General features: G+C 33.5%; 2 protein-coding genes across 2 annotated transcripts; both read right to left on the reverse strand.

Annotated features, from left to right (window-relative positions):
* Positions 1-4156: 4156 nt before the first annotated feature.
* TRIADDRAFT_21099 (uncharacterized protein) lies at positions 4157-6478 on the reverse strand (the record flags this gene model as incomplete). Its single annotated transcript, XM_002109912.1, has 3 exons — positions 4157-4449; positions 4951-5403; positions 5554-6478. 3 exons carry the CDS (start codon positions 6476-6478, stop codon positions 4157-4159), a joined length of 1671 nt encoding a protein of 556 aa, XP_002109948.1.
* A 5647-nt stretch (positions 6479-12125) lies between these two features.
* TRIADDRAFT_53373 (uncharacterized protein) lies at positions 12126-14858 on the reverse strand (the record flags this gene model as incomplete). Its single annotated transcript, XM_002109913.1, has 6 exons — positions 12126-12252; positions 12451-12524; positions 12724-12852; positions 13179-13232; positions 13876-13975; positions 14671-14858. The coding sequence occupies 6 exons, from the start codon at positions 14856-14858 to the stop codon at positions 12126-12128; spliced, it is 672 nt and encodes a 223-aa protein (XP_002109949.1).
* Positions 14859-15109: the final 251 nt, after the last annotated feature.

A 15109-nucleotide genomic window follows, 5' to 3' on the forward strand; every position in this document is an offset into this window, starting at 1 on the left:
CGATCCACGTCGACGACGACTATAGAAAGCAGTCAAAACGGTCATAAAAAAAGGAAATGTATTGTTGGACAGAAGTCGTCAGAACTCCGACCAGTTTCGTTGTCAGCAAGGAGTAGAAACTTGGACTTGAATCAATCTAGAAAGGCCGGGACATAATGGCGGTCCCACAAACGATGGCCTTTCCATCATCATTTCTGATGGTTACTTTATTAATAAGTTGGTTGGCATGTACTCTTGCTAGCCATTCACCTGAATTTTGCCGTGGTATGGGATTTTCACCCAATTTATTATGTAATTCTTGTAGTGATTTAAAACAATTTCAGCTTGATCCACTGGTCAATGACTGCCAGCAATGTTGTACTTCAGAACAGAATAAGGAAGATTCCATTCACAAGGTTTGTACCAATTCAAGTAGCTTAATTTCCTAAACGATATTAATCTACCATTGGCTTAGTAAAAATCAATTCAATGATATTGATGTGTCAAATGAAAGTTGCAGTAATAAACTGTCCTGTGGATGTGGAATACAATCCAAACCAATACTGTGCATCACTGGTCTACATCCAGTATACTCTTCAATCTGCAGTGGACAATATTAGCCATGATGTTGATTGAAATCTTACCACATTGTTCGATCTTCAACGGATCTATCAAATTTTTTAATATTGATTTCAGCAATTGAAAATAGCATAGCTTGACTCGGTACTGTAGGTTTTTGTTGTAATAACTGCAATCGTTTTATGAAATGAGGAATCGGTCCGTCAAGTTCAGTCAATCTATTTCCAAATGATGTTGAGATTATCTTTTCTTTCATTCTTTATACTGTATATAAAAATAGTACACTCGAGCTATACTGGAAGTCTGCAGCTGAAAATTGCCACGGTATCCTCACCTTGAAAGTAAGATTCAAATACAAAAACAATGCTTAAAATTATCAGAGTGATCACTGAATTTATACAGTTCTCTTATTTAGGCCACGCTAGACAGTAGTTCATTAATTTTACTTACTGCATTTGCATCGGCTAAAGTACTTGACAGCTTCTATCAGTGGCTCTATAATATAATCTACTGTATTTATCATTATCCATTGAATGAAATCGATAGGGTTGATGTAAACTATAAAGACAGCAATTGTTATGTTAAAAGTTATTTAGTATATATTACGGTAAACTTTCATATTTTGCTCCATTATACAATCAAATAGTGTGATACTAAAACTTTGAATTGATAGTGACAATACTGTACTGTAGCTACGCACGAGTACTCTTCAAGTGTGTATTGCTAATCGAGTATCGTGGTATCTGTCCTTTGCATCTCTTGCTCAGGCTGGTATTATTATACTTAAAAGATTGAAATCTTTCAAAGTCGATGCAATGGATGATTGTAATTCGATACGATCTGCACGTAGACCTCTAGCCTACACTGTGTTAATACTGCTTGTATTCAATTACAGCTTTCATAAAGAGCGGCAAATATCGCAACTATCCCAAGTTGACTATAAAGGTACATAATTAAAAATTATATTCTATAATTTGGAATTCCATATTTGCAATCCTAGTAATCATATAGCTACTAAATGGTGTACATGCAATCTATTTACAGTTTAAAGATTGACACTGTCGATTACTAGTTCAGTTTACAGTGTTATAATAATAACCGACTACAAGAATGCAATATTTCTTTCCGTTCACATTTTTATATCGGAATTAGTCGGTACTTCTCGGTTATGTAATTAATACATGTTTGAATACTATACTTACCGTATTGGTAATACGGTATTAACAATAAGGTTTCAAAGGTGCATATTAATTCATTACCATTGTTGTATTCTGTCGTACTAGTATATGCGTGGTCAAGAACCCATCTTGAAGCTTATAAATGAAAGTAACGAGGTTGAGGATACCTTAAGGTACGGGTACTCTCTATATGTAATCTCTAATGTATTTAGACGTGGCTTACTTCTAATGTCTCATCAAATGAACTCGCAAAATTGGGATAATTTTAATTGGAACATAAGATTGTACTCTTACTGTACAATGAATGTACATGTCATAGCGCAACAAGAGTAGTCAATTATAGTCTTTGAATGGAATACAGTGTTTGATAACTACACGTATTCTTGGGTATTCATATTTAAAATGGCCAGAAGCTGTTTTCTTTGCAGCTGATCATAAAACTGTTATGTGCAAAATAAGCCATTCGTGATTACCAGTATCTGTAGTGGTATGCACGTCTATTGTTATCAGTGACTACGCTTTATTTTGCAATCGTTACAACATTTGATAATTTATATTTTATATTATATTTTACAGTATCGAGAAATGGAAGACCGAGAATGTTGAAGAATACCTGCAACAAATTCTATAACTAGTAAAGAATTTAAATAATTTACATGTTGTCGATTGTAGTTTAGACATTATGTAATTACTGGTGCAGATTAGCTAAGAATTGTACTGTTAGCTCTCATTTGGAGTCAGAATTTATGACGGCATTGTTGGAAATCTTATGATCTACATTGCTTGATGGTGTATATCCTCTGACTCTGATTGATGAGACTTATTACCACAAAATTGTACTGTATTCTGTATGCCTAAATGGTGTCGGGTGTAATATGGATGATTTGCTCTTAAATATGTTAAATGTTTTTTATAATATATATAAAATATGAAATAACTCCCGTATTTGAATCTAGAATTATTATTAAAGCTCTAAAAAAATTGTCGCGTTCCGACAAAATTACGGATTATAACTCAATTTAAATTATATTTTGACTTCTGTTTATATTACCAAAAAATCGAGTCATACACCTCCTACAAACAATCGCCCTATAGTACTAAAGTCTGTTACAGTAACTTGTGCTCTAACTTCCAAATCAACAATTATTATCGAGTTATTTAGGTTTTATAAGGGTTACATTGTTAGTTCACCAGATATCCTGGAGTAATTAATACCGCTAATCTTAACACCGTTACATATTACAGTTTGTTGTCAAAGCGTATAAAATTCGATACATGCGTTTATAAGTGGATAAGAAAAGGTACTTCTGTATACAGTTCTGTATTTACAGTTAATAATAAATAATTCATACAGCCAAAAACACTTTCACTGTGAAATCAAAAAATCAATGTACGCGTATATACAGTATATCTTAATTTTGCTCGTACATTAACATAAGCAGAAAACTTATGCATTGATGTAATGCAACAGGAAATGTTGATATATTTAAGAATTATATTTTTTCTGTAATTTTAAAAATCGCATTTGTACTTTGTAGACAGAATCTTACTAAATATACTCATATCGTAATTTTCAGGCCCAGTTTTGATGCAGTATAAAATAGTTTCTCTTCTTCTAAAGAGTTATCAGTGCACTATAGATGCCTAATTGGAAATTTACCTACAAAGTGCTAAAATAGAGTTTCTAATTGATGTAATCTATAGTAGGATTGCAGTATTAATGCAAACATTTATTGTAATAGGTAAGTCTTGCAGTGGAATATCCCATAGAGACAATTGCCGACTAAAAAGGCTCACGCTTAAAAGCCAATCCGTGGTTATTGTCTATTACAATTTATCAGATAGTTTGACAAATCTAACACGCAAAAATTAAATTAAATCGAATATCTTTTGGTATAGAGGCTATCCATTCCTTATAATACTGTCATCTTGCACTCATGTCGAGTGCTAATTGAGACAATCAGTCGATCTGTACTTTATTATACTACCTGCCATGGTGGATAAGAATGAACAAAAATTTAGAAATTAAAATTTACAATCAGTTACTTTGTCAATTTTGCAAATAGTTCGATATTAACTACAATATTTTCAAATATATTCAAAATATATAATCGTATTTGAGCAGGTAAACGTTACAATTGCCAAGGTACAAAAACGGCTTATAATGTCTTTCGCAGATAAAGATATAATAAGAATTAGATTTATCTCTATCATTGCAATTTACAGATGGATCGTTTCATGTCACTTAAATCTTGTTCTTATGATATAAAAGTACGACTAGCAACAACTAAATTAGAAATCGCAAAGTAACAATATAAATATTGCATTATTTTCCGCAATGCTAAATAAATCAAGGCTTTTATCGTTCATTAAAGTGTTTAACTGCTTATACGCTAGCTTATTAAAGTATACATAACACGCTACAGTGCTATCATACCATCATCATTATCTGTAACGATTGACGTCCAACGGTTGGTACTTGGATTAAAGCGTTCAATGTTATTCAAAAAAGTTGATCCATCGAAACCGCCAATTGCATAGATCCATCCATCAACATTTACAATCCCAACGTTAACCCTTGCGTGGTTCATGTGTTCCTTAAGCAAGATCCACTTGTTCGCTCGAGGATCGAAACACTCAACGGAATTTAGAGGCTGAGATCCATCTGATCCTCCGCAAACATAAAGAAGGCCTTCATATGTAGTTGCGCCCGCTCCTCTCCTGTTAGGATAAATTTAAAATAATTAATTATTGTAAGAAAGCAATCTCTTGCAAATACAAGCAGCATAGCGTATTCGTAACACTCAACTGCTGCATATATAGTGCACAATATCTGGTTGTAAATATTACATGGAGTTATATTTTTGCTTACCGTTTAATTTTCATGTCTACTATTGGATTCCAAACATCATTACCAGCATCGTAGTATTCTACTGAATTGACAACTGCTGACCACTTATCACAACCACCAACAGCATATATTCCTCTATCTTTATGCTCCGTGGCTACTCCTAATAACATCGGATTATCAGGCTACGTTAGCGAAGTCTATCTTCGTTTTAATAATACGGTTTCAATTTATGCATTGTTTTTATTTAATAGCGATAGCGCTAACTGCTAATGGTATCCTGAGGATAACATTATTGTATTACTGTCCACATCTAAAGTTACATAGAAGTACTTTTTCAGGTAATTATTATTATCCTAAATATACCTAAATGGCTCCGTGCTGCAATCATCGGCTTTGCGATATTCCAAGAATTAGAAGCAATGTTACATATTTCCACATTGCTAAGAGTTCCTTTATCATTTTGTCCACCAATTGCAAAAATTTGATCATCTATAACTGTCGCACCCAAGCAACTTCTAGCAATTCTCATACTCTTAAATGGCTTCCAACTATCGGTAATCGGATCGTAACGTTCACAACTTTTTAGATCATGAGAGGCATGCGAGCCACCTAAAGCATAAACATGATCCGATGATGCCGCAACTGCAATTCGTCCATGGCGCTGATTTACTGGCTGACATGTCAACCAAGTATTACTCGCCAGATTATATTTTTCCACAACATTTAAGCAACCTAAGCGATCATAACCACCTACAGCATACACTTCGTTGTTTAAAACTGTAACGCCAAAACTGCATCGCCCACGTTGCATAGAACCTAACAGCGACATTTTAACACTACCACCACTACCATTGTTGGAACTTCTACACAGTAAACTCTCAGGCGATTTGAGATGGAGTGATACAGTGATCAGATTTGCATTATCGATTGCAACTAAAGCGGCGTAAACTTTATCACTGGTTTCACCAACAGCTACCACATGCCAGCTAAATATCGAGTTATCTTGTGGCGATAATATTAGTTGGCGAACAGCGATTGCTGAATTAACACATTTTTCCGGGGTATGCTTCTCGCCAGCAGTTGGAGAAGAAGGACGAGATGATAAGCCATCGTTTCTATATCGCGATTGTAACGCTTTTTGCCTGACAGATTCATCGAGTGAACTTAATTGCTTACTACTTAAGTTATCTATATCTGTTAATTCACCATTTTCAATTAGAAACAAGTATTGAATAGATTCGCCTAATCGATTTCTCTGTCTATTTAACAAATTAGCATTTTTATGTAACCATTTTACTGTCTCCGCTGCATATTGTTCCCCACTTGGTCCACTTGTAGCAGCGTCTTCATCTATATAAATCTCAAAACGTAGCTGAGGAAGGTTTAGGAAAGCTTCCAAACGTGCCACCTGTTCTATATTATTACTAATGAATTTATCAGCTGCTACAATCAAATTGCTACACGAATAACTGCTAGCTAGTGTTCTGATATCCAAGCAATTATTTAGATCAACATTCGACTGTAAGTAGTTATAGCAGGCTTCCGAAATGCTAGAAATTTGTAATTTATTTGAAGCACGAAATATGGGTAAGACTTGCTCCGGGGTAATATTTATAGTACCAGAATAAATAAAATCGATTATAGTTTCTAAAGAAAGCTTATCTACACCCTCAACGCGATATGATGATAAATCTGCGGTATCTTCATCTCGTAACATCTGCTTAATATAACCACTTGACACTGCCAATAATATCCTATGAGCATTAACTTTTCCATCGTCTGCGACTAATTGGATATCGCATAATTCTTGCTGAATTCTTAACTTATCTAATGAGTGAACGACATTGATGAGGTGACGGTTGTCGTTAAAATGAAGATTTTCAGTAGCCATCGTTTTGTTCCTACGTTAGGAAAAGAAAGGTGATAAAAAACGATTTAATAGGATCTAGAATTAAGATCTGGTAGCTACGCGTATATTAATGTTTGAAAGTATGTTAAACTAATGTCGAATGTTGTACAGGAGATAGTAAGGAGGTACTTTAGCGATAATACCGTATACAAAGGCCAATAAATCATAGTGATCTGCGAGCTAATTAAGTTAAGTAATGTCTACTAAATTTTGTAAGAGAAATAATTGGGCGTAGAAGCTCACTAGTATTAGTTACCGTGTAAACGATTTCACGTAAAGCTAGGATATCAACGTAGTTAACTTGTTAACTGGCAAATATAGAGCAAAGTGCCCTATTACTACAGTATAGTATATTACAATTCAGAACTAGTGAAAAATATGATATTTGTTAAATTTGTTTCGTACATTTATATACATCTCAGAGTGGGTAGGTTAAACAAATAGCAACATTTACGAGAATGGCATTGGCTTGTAAATAATATCGATTTCTAAGAATGCTCTTTGATAGCACGCACTATTGTTAATGATGCGTAAACTGCATTCATTAGTCAACTAGTTATATAATGTACAGTGTACAGATTAAATCATATATTATTCACTACTGTAAAAGTATTGTACGGCATAATAGAGCGCAGTATATGCCAAAAAATATCCAGTTCCTACCGGCAACAAGGTACTAATTAAGGACATAACGACCTCGATTGCATGATGATTAGAATTGCGTATGACTCTAAATTAGTTTAATTTGTAAAAATGGATTGTACAGAAATACGAGTAATATACTGTACCGTAATATTGTGAAAACACCTTAGAATTTAGTAACATAACAAAATTCTGACGGGTTACAAACTCTAATGTAGAGTATGTTTATAATGAGGCATAATATATTTATTTATCGCAGGGTCATTATTATCCGCATTTGGGAAATCGTTCATTTGTTAATATTTATAAGACTATGCTAGACGTGATTTTACCCTATCAAAGGTAGCTGCTGCATTAAAGATAATACTGCTACAGTATATCTACTACCGTACATTCTGATTGCATATGGTTCAAAGCCTGTTAATGCTATTAATGTTACTAAATGAAAGAACATATGCTTATTATGCAGTGCCATAAGCTACCGGATTACGACTTTACTGATTAGGTGCTGTGCAGCGTAAGTTCATCTGGTATTATGCTATAAATTTAACGCAAATGTTGTACGACGTATTCTGTGGGATTATTATTTGTTCCATTGCGTATCTAATATGAACTTCTTGCTATCGTCGCGAAGTTACAGTTAGATAGAAATATGAAGCTTTAGCTTACCCTTTTATAGCTAATTACAATTGTTAACTGGGAAGTAGGGAAGCAACTTTTACTGTCTATAAGGCATCGTGGGTTAGGAGCACTGTTTTTGCGGAACAAAAAACACTATAATCAAATTAAGGCATTTATAGATATGCAGATTGCAATTCTAATTATGATGGGCCAAACCCGTTATAGGTAAAGGGTATTTTTGCTAGTACGATTAAGAGCAATTGTTGATTGGAAAGCAAGGAAGTAACAATTACACTGTCTATAATTATATAATTGCGGAACAACGTGCACTGTGGAATAATGGCACTATCGGTCACAGCATTTCTTTATGCTGGAGTTTTTGTAGGATACCGGAAAGCCGGATACGTAAGTATGCTAGAAACTGGTTGGACGATTGGGGGTGTGCAAATTGAGCATGGCAGAGCCGACTGTTACAAGTGGAAAGACAATTGGAGCTCATTCACTGCTACGTGCTGTACCGTGCAAGTGTACACAGTACTGCGTTGTTCTGGATATTTATTTATTTATGAGACATTTTCGTCATAGGATTGCATATGTATAAATTTTTACTTATTTATTTATTGTACAGCATTGATGCTATACTAAACATCTCTATTTCATACTATATAGCCTTTAGTATTTTAGTGTATCGGTAGTGAATACAATATTATGACAAGTTAAGCCTAGTCAATCGAAGCTGTCATTCAATTCTTCAATAAATAATATAAATGATAAATAATGAATATTCATAGATTTCGTTGGCGGGATGTTAAAGAACGTAGCAATGCGGCAAGATAAATAATATAATAGTCAACTATAAAATGTTTATCGAGTCCCTTAAATATTTCCTACTGTACCGTGATGCATGGCAAGTTTAGCCATTTTCTAAATTTGATTGCATGACATTTGGTTGAATTATGGCAATAAAGACAGGCAATTCGATTAGGATGTAGTCAAAGTTACTACAAACTAATTGCTGCTGCAGTACTATATAGTTACGCGTATGATATTTCATGAAAGAATATGCGACGAATCGTCTTGACACCTTGCCAAAATAGGATCACTACTGCACTGTTGTTATTACACTATATACATATTTTTTAGGTAAGCTACTAGAGCACCGTAATTATATAATTAAATCTCCACATTTACAAGAATTGTACTGTATATGAAAGTATCTGAAATTACAGTATACAGAACTTATAAACAGGACAATCGACATAAATTACTATATAGTGTATAAAGTGAATCTCCTATTTGTACAACGACGTATGATCTAGTATTTGTTGAAATAAATCTATCCTACATATGGGCACTTTACCAGTAGAATTAATTCTAGCAGCTTCAGAACTACCATACTTATAGAGAAAAGCAATCAAATTATCTAGGAAGTATCAGCTGTCTATTATATGTTTGGCCTACGGCATGCTCTTTACACAGTCGAAGAATATCAAAAAATCGGTAAAAATCATCGTTCAAAGTCTTTAATTAACATCACTCATCAACAGACTGTTTCAGAGCAAGAATACAACTTTTAGTAAGTTAACTATAATTCATTATACCGTCAATACTTTCTATTCAATCGATCCAGCAAGATTAATCTATCAATATTTATTAGATTACATATTCACGGCGGAGTAAATGAAAATTACCTCGAGACTGCACAAAGCGAAAACTTCAATCCAGGCTCTAAAGAGTTTAATTAGTCTCGTCCCTAGTTTACGAAAAATATTTTGGAAGTCTACGCCGACTACGCGTACGCACGTACACTAATCGAATGCATATAATTATAATTAATGGGACGGGCCATCGTGGGCGGGTATTATCAGAGGCATTAATAATAATATTGTACAATGCACTGAGTGAGAGTCTCTTCTCTTTTTAAAAGTCCCTACTATGGTACTAACTGAACTATGGTGCATTAATTTTTTAGTGTGCAAACTGTCCATGAACCCGAGTGCAGCTCCTATAAGACTATTCTTTTGAGGTAACGTAGACTCACAGCTTACAGGCTGCTATACGTATATATATATAGTGGTAATTTTTTTACCGCGAAATTTAAAAGAGGAACCGCGAAAACCAGAGTATACATACACGCATAGAATGCTGTAACCCTAAATTTCATGAAACTATTCTGGTTCATTTCTTCGCCAAAATTTTGCCAACGAAAACAGAGTCGTGCCGTATACTGTACAGTAAATATCTAAAACGTCCCGACTCTGCAAGTACAATAAACATTTTCACTGTGTATATTGTTATCGCCAATGTATAACATATATCACGGATTACTAGATATACAGTATGTGATATACAGATATCTAGTTGTCCATGTATATGTTACGTATATGTAGGTGTAACTGTAAAGTTAATTATATACAGCAAAAAATTTTATTGTTATTGTTATATACCATAATAAGTACTAGAGACCCTAAGGTCTCTACTGAACAGTATGCAGGTGAGATTTGGTTGGTATCAGGGTAAAAATAAACAGCACGTATTTTCCGGCGCCAACATTTATTATTTATTGGTCAAATCGATACATGCATAAATAAATACAAACGATGCTAAAATTCGGCTCTTTCCTTGTGGTGCCATAACACGATGCTAAAATTCAGCTCTTTCCTTGTGGTGCCATAACATTTTTATGACTATGAGTGACATGCATATATCATCTAGGAGAGAGACTACAGCATATTACTATAAACGTTGCCAAAATTTTAGCATGAAAAAAGTAGTGACGATGGTTTAATGATTTTAATTATCACTTATCAGTTTTTAACACTTAATGCTAATATTAACACATATTTCAAGAGGTATGTAACCATATGCTGTTACGTATTACCCTATAGTCTTATATCATATAGCATATAATAGCTACAGATAAGAGATTCTAAATTGTTTAGAGGAAAGGATTTAAAAGAGCAATATTAACAATGAATTATGTTGTCATCATAAAAATATGGTTACTTATATGAAATACGTGTTTCTTAATTTAAATCTAATTTGCAATTAAATTGAAATCAATAGTGATACAGAGTCTGAGATAATAAACGTGATGACAATACAGTATATAGTTACTGAATAGTTGACTACCTTATAGATATAACTTACGCGAAAGTTTTTTCAAAATAATAAACAGAATTTTTAGAGATAAAACACAGGGATTCCTCTTAAAGTTGACCTTGATGATGGCCAGATAATACTCATGAAAAGCTACATTTATACAATTGCTTAGCTATATTAAACACTATTGCTCAGATATTAACTGTTATTGAGGCATATAGTAGAATTGGATTCGATGATTCAAGCTGGAATATAATCAATATTCTTATTATAAAAATAAATTTAGATTGATTGTTTTAATATTGCCTGATAATAAAATACAATGGTGATTGAAATAATTCATTGTTGTAGAATTTCATCTAGTATTTGGTGAATTAGATAATTTGCTAAGACCCTGGAAGCATTACATTATAATTGCCATAATTGGAAATACATTTATTATTTGTTTTGTTACCGTATACCGTATCATGCGTTGTTCAATGACAACTTTTTTATTCAATCTATAATTGACTGAATAGTTAAAGTTGAACTCAACTCGCATAATTGACTATATTTTACAAACGTTCAACAAATTTGCTACCTTATCGTGTCTAGCTCAAAGATGGTTTTAAATTAATCTGAAATTATGTAGTTACAGCCGAACATAATTTGTGCAACTCACTACATTCCATAAACATCTAGCTATGGCATTCTAAAGATAGATCTATAACGTAACAGCATAGAATTTGATACACGTATACGCGTATTAAAGTATTCTCGTATACCTAAACATTTACGGCCTGAGGCAACAGATAACAAATCAAGGAATACTAAAGCGCCTCTCTACAGCTGGAAAATATTTAAACTATTGTATTTCAACATTACTATATTAATCTCACAGTAAATAAATTTTACTTATATAAATCGCAACAACCATGAAGCAAAATTTGAAGCAAAGTCTTTTTTAATTAAGCTCGTTCAACATTGTTTTCGTACACAAATGTTTGTTGTATATGTGTAAAATATCATATATTAAAATCGTGAAATGAGATGAATTACAGCTTAATTACTTGAATTATATATTTTAATTGGCTGAATTTTAAAATATAAATTAGTTATCGATATCATAATCCCGTTGACGCCGTTGGACGTGATTTACAATATTTAATACGGGGTATAGTATCAGTTTTTGCAACAATGATTATACTTGTTGTGATTGTCACACTTATATAGATCTTTAAATTGCATGTACTATACGTAGTTGAGTCAGTAATTAACCCAAATGCTACGGAGATAATCGATTGAGAATCCACTTGGATTCATTTGTTAATTCAAAACAGATACGATCATGTAATCTGTTTGTTTGGCCTTGCCAAAATTCAAAATAGTTAGGCTTCAAAAGAAATCCTCCCCTGCAAAATTAAGAGTGTGGTAGTTATAGTATTCCAACACATGAGCACGGAATTGAAATCTTTTACATAGATACAACGATTATATCATACGGCTCTACTCTAATACGAATAAAAATTACTGTACGATATTCAAATTGTCTACCGATAGCATTAAGTTTAAAGATTATTAGTACGTAACACACAATATGAACTGCCTACCAGTAATCTGGCTTGGGAATTTCATTGGGTTCTGGATATTTCTTGTTCAAATCATTCCATTTATCTAAAAGATACTAAAAGAAAGCGAAATCAGCTCATATGGATGCTTATAACAAGTCAGTACAGTTTGCTATTTCCATAAACATGGAGAAGAAAAGTTATAATTAAATTTAGAATAATAAAAATTTCTCTAATATTATAGCATTATAGAATCTTTAACTAAAGGCTTACTGATAAAGTAATGTTACGTAGAAATTCATATTTGAAATATACCTGACGATTAGGTATCGCTGTGCTCTGATTGCTTATGGCTGCACTAATCTGGCTGTCACGAGGGCGGCTATGAAAATACTTTTCCGACTCGTCCTTTGACAATTTTTCAACTGTACCTTCAATTCTAACCTTGAAGAATAAACACTACCTTAGTTGTCAACGTATATAGTTAATTAGCAAATGAATTGAGAAATACAATGACTAGTACGAAATAGTAAATATAATAGTGTTACTACTGTTTTATAGACCAAACAAGAAGTATACACTTAAAAATTCAATTGAATTAGTATCGAGCACTCTCTTTCAACATGTACGAAAATCATCAGGATCCAATCTTGTCAAATTTAATTTTATGTTATTTTGGCCTAGCTGTGCTTGTTTGAATATCAAGTAGTTGAGACATTCTGGATAATTTTTTAAATATTGCAGATTAAACAGTCAATATAATAGATTACCTGTCTATGTAACGGAGGCCAATAGAAGAGTATAGCTGCTTGAGGATTGCTAATCTATTTCAATTAAAAATGAGGAGCTACAATTAACTGTTGATAGGTAAGAACATTAATTGTACTTTGTTTGCATGATTTAAAGGTCTAAGAGGGATACAAATTCAATGTTAATACCGAAGTCATTATAGTCGAATGATACGTATATTGATAAATAGCGTATCCTGCTGATAAACTGTACATTGGATTCTTAATCAATGGTTAAACATATAGCTCGGGTAGGTTCGTAGCAGTACATAATATGATCTTTCGCTGGACTACGTCTTCCTATCAGTATTAGAATATATGATGTTGAATTTTTGTTCTCAAAGATTGAACAGTACACTGTAGGGTTTTCATTTGAACGTTCGGTTATGGAGATTTTTAAATCACCCTTTATTACCTGGTCAAAAATTTCTCTGCCAATTGAGGTACGTATTTATACGATACTTTGAAAATGTTTAATTCATAACGGGATGTGATAGATCAAGACGGTTGTAATGACTGTTACATGTCGTATGTTATCATATAGCTGATCATACTATTATTTATAATTGTGGAGAGTACTGTATATTATGACATCAGTATCTCATAATGAAGCACTGTTATACATTTATTAATTCGTATGTCAAAGAGATCGAGTAAATTAATTATCAATCTTTCATACCAGTTGTTGTCCTTTGCGACTTTCGTAATTTGTATAGAATTTGATGCCATCACTACCATAACCTTTGAGGAGAACAGTCCGAGAGGATGGCTTTCCATCACTAAATAACAGATTTAATGGTTGATATAATTGATAGTGGAGTACAAATCAAGTACAGTTAACGTTGTAGAAAGCTAGTACAATAATAATAACTACAGTACAGTATAACAATCTAGCATGGCGCTGTATGGTCATCAAAATCAGGGCTATGTTGGAACTTGTTACTTATGTGTGTACCGTATGTCTTGTAAGATATTGTTATTTTTAATGATTATATTATATAAATTTTGAATTGTAACCACTTTGTGATACTATTATATATATACTGTCATGATAAGCTAACGCGTAAAGTATGAGATGATATCAATACATAAGCAGGTTGAGGCTGACGAGTTTGCATTTCCTACATCAGTTTACAACTACTTTACTGAGTCCGATTGCGGCTTATCCTCAGTAATTGTAAGATAGTCTTTCTTTGTTTTAAATTGTATGTATGCATAGTTTATTTTGACATGAATTCAGTAAGCTACGGCAATCTCTTGATACTGTCTTTCTTTGCAGCATAGCCTCAAAATTTGACCCATTTTGTTGAATGTCTAAAGTTGCAATGAACTAGAGGAACTTGTAAGTAACAAGCTCGTTGGCAAACGATGCCATGAATGTCATCCATTTTGAACAAGGAGCTTAAGTAAACTATAAGACAATTTCTTTTCATTGAAGTGTAGAATGGTAAATCATTGTCACCGAGCGATTTACCTGGTACAAGTAGCTAAAGTCATTGCGTTCGGTTCGACAATACCGAATTCTTTTGCCGCTTCAAGCCAGGCATGGAACTGTGATATCGGATCATCACGCGAAGCGAGCTCTTTCTCCACGAATGCTGTCGCTTCCGATTCGTATTTTGTTCTAATATTGGAGAGATCGTACGATTGTTTGCTAGTCATGGTCGCAATTTGAGCACAATTGAAATAATTATAGATGGCCAACTGTTTACAGTAATGAGCAATTCGACGTTGCAAGCAGATAGGATGGCTAACCAAAGCAATCCTGTTGTACATTCGTGAAAGCGTCAGGGTATTATCGATTGACAAGCACTGATCGTATCCACGTTAGCACGTACTAGCGACACAATGTGACGCAATTGGATGCAAGTCAACAATTCTCCAATCAGCCTCTCGACGTGTCTACCGCCGGG

The sequence above is a fragment of the Trichoplax adhaerens genome, genomic scaffold (genome assembly GCF_000150275.1).
Source record: "Trichoplax adhaerens TRIADscaffold_2 genomic scaffold, whole genome shotgun sequence".
Classification (NCBI taxonomy): Eukaryota; Metazoa; Placozoa; class Uniplacotomia; order Trichoplacea; family Trichoplacidae; genus Trichoplax; species Trichoplax adhaerens.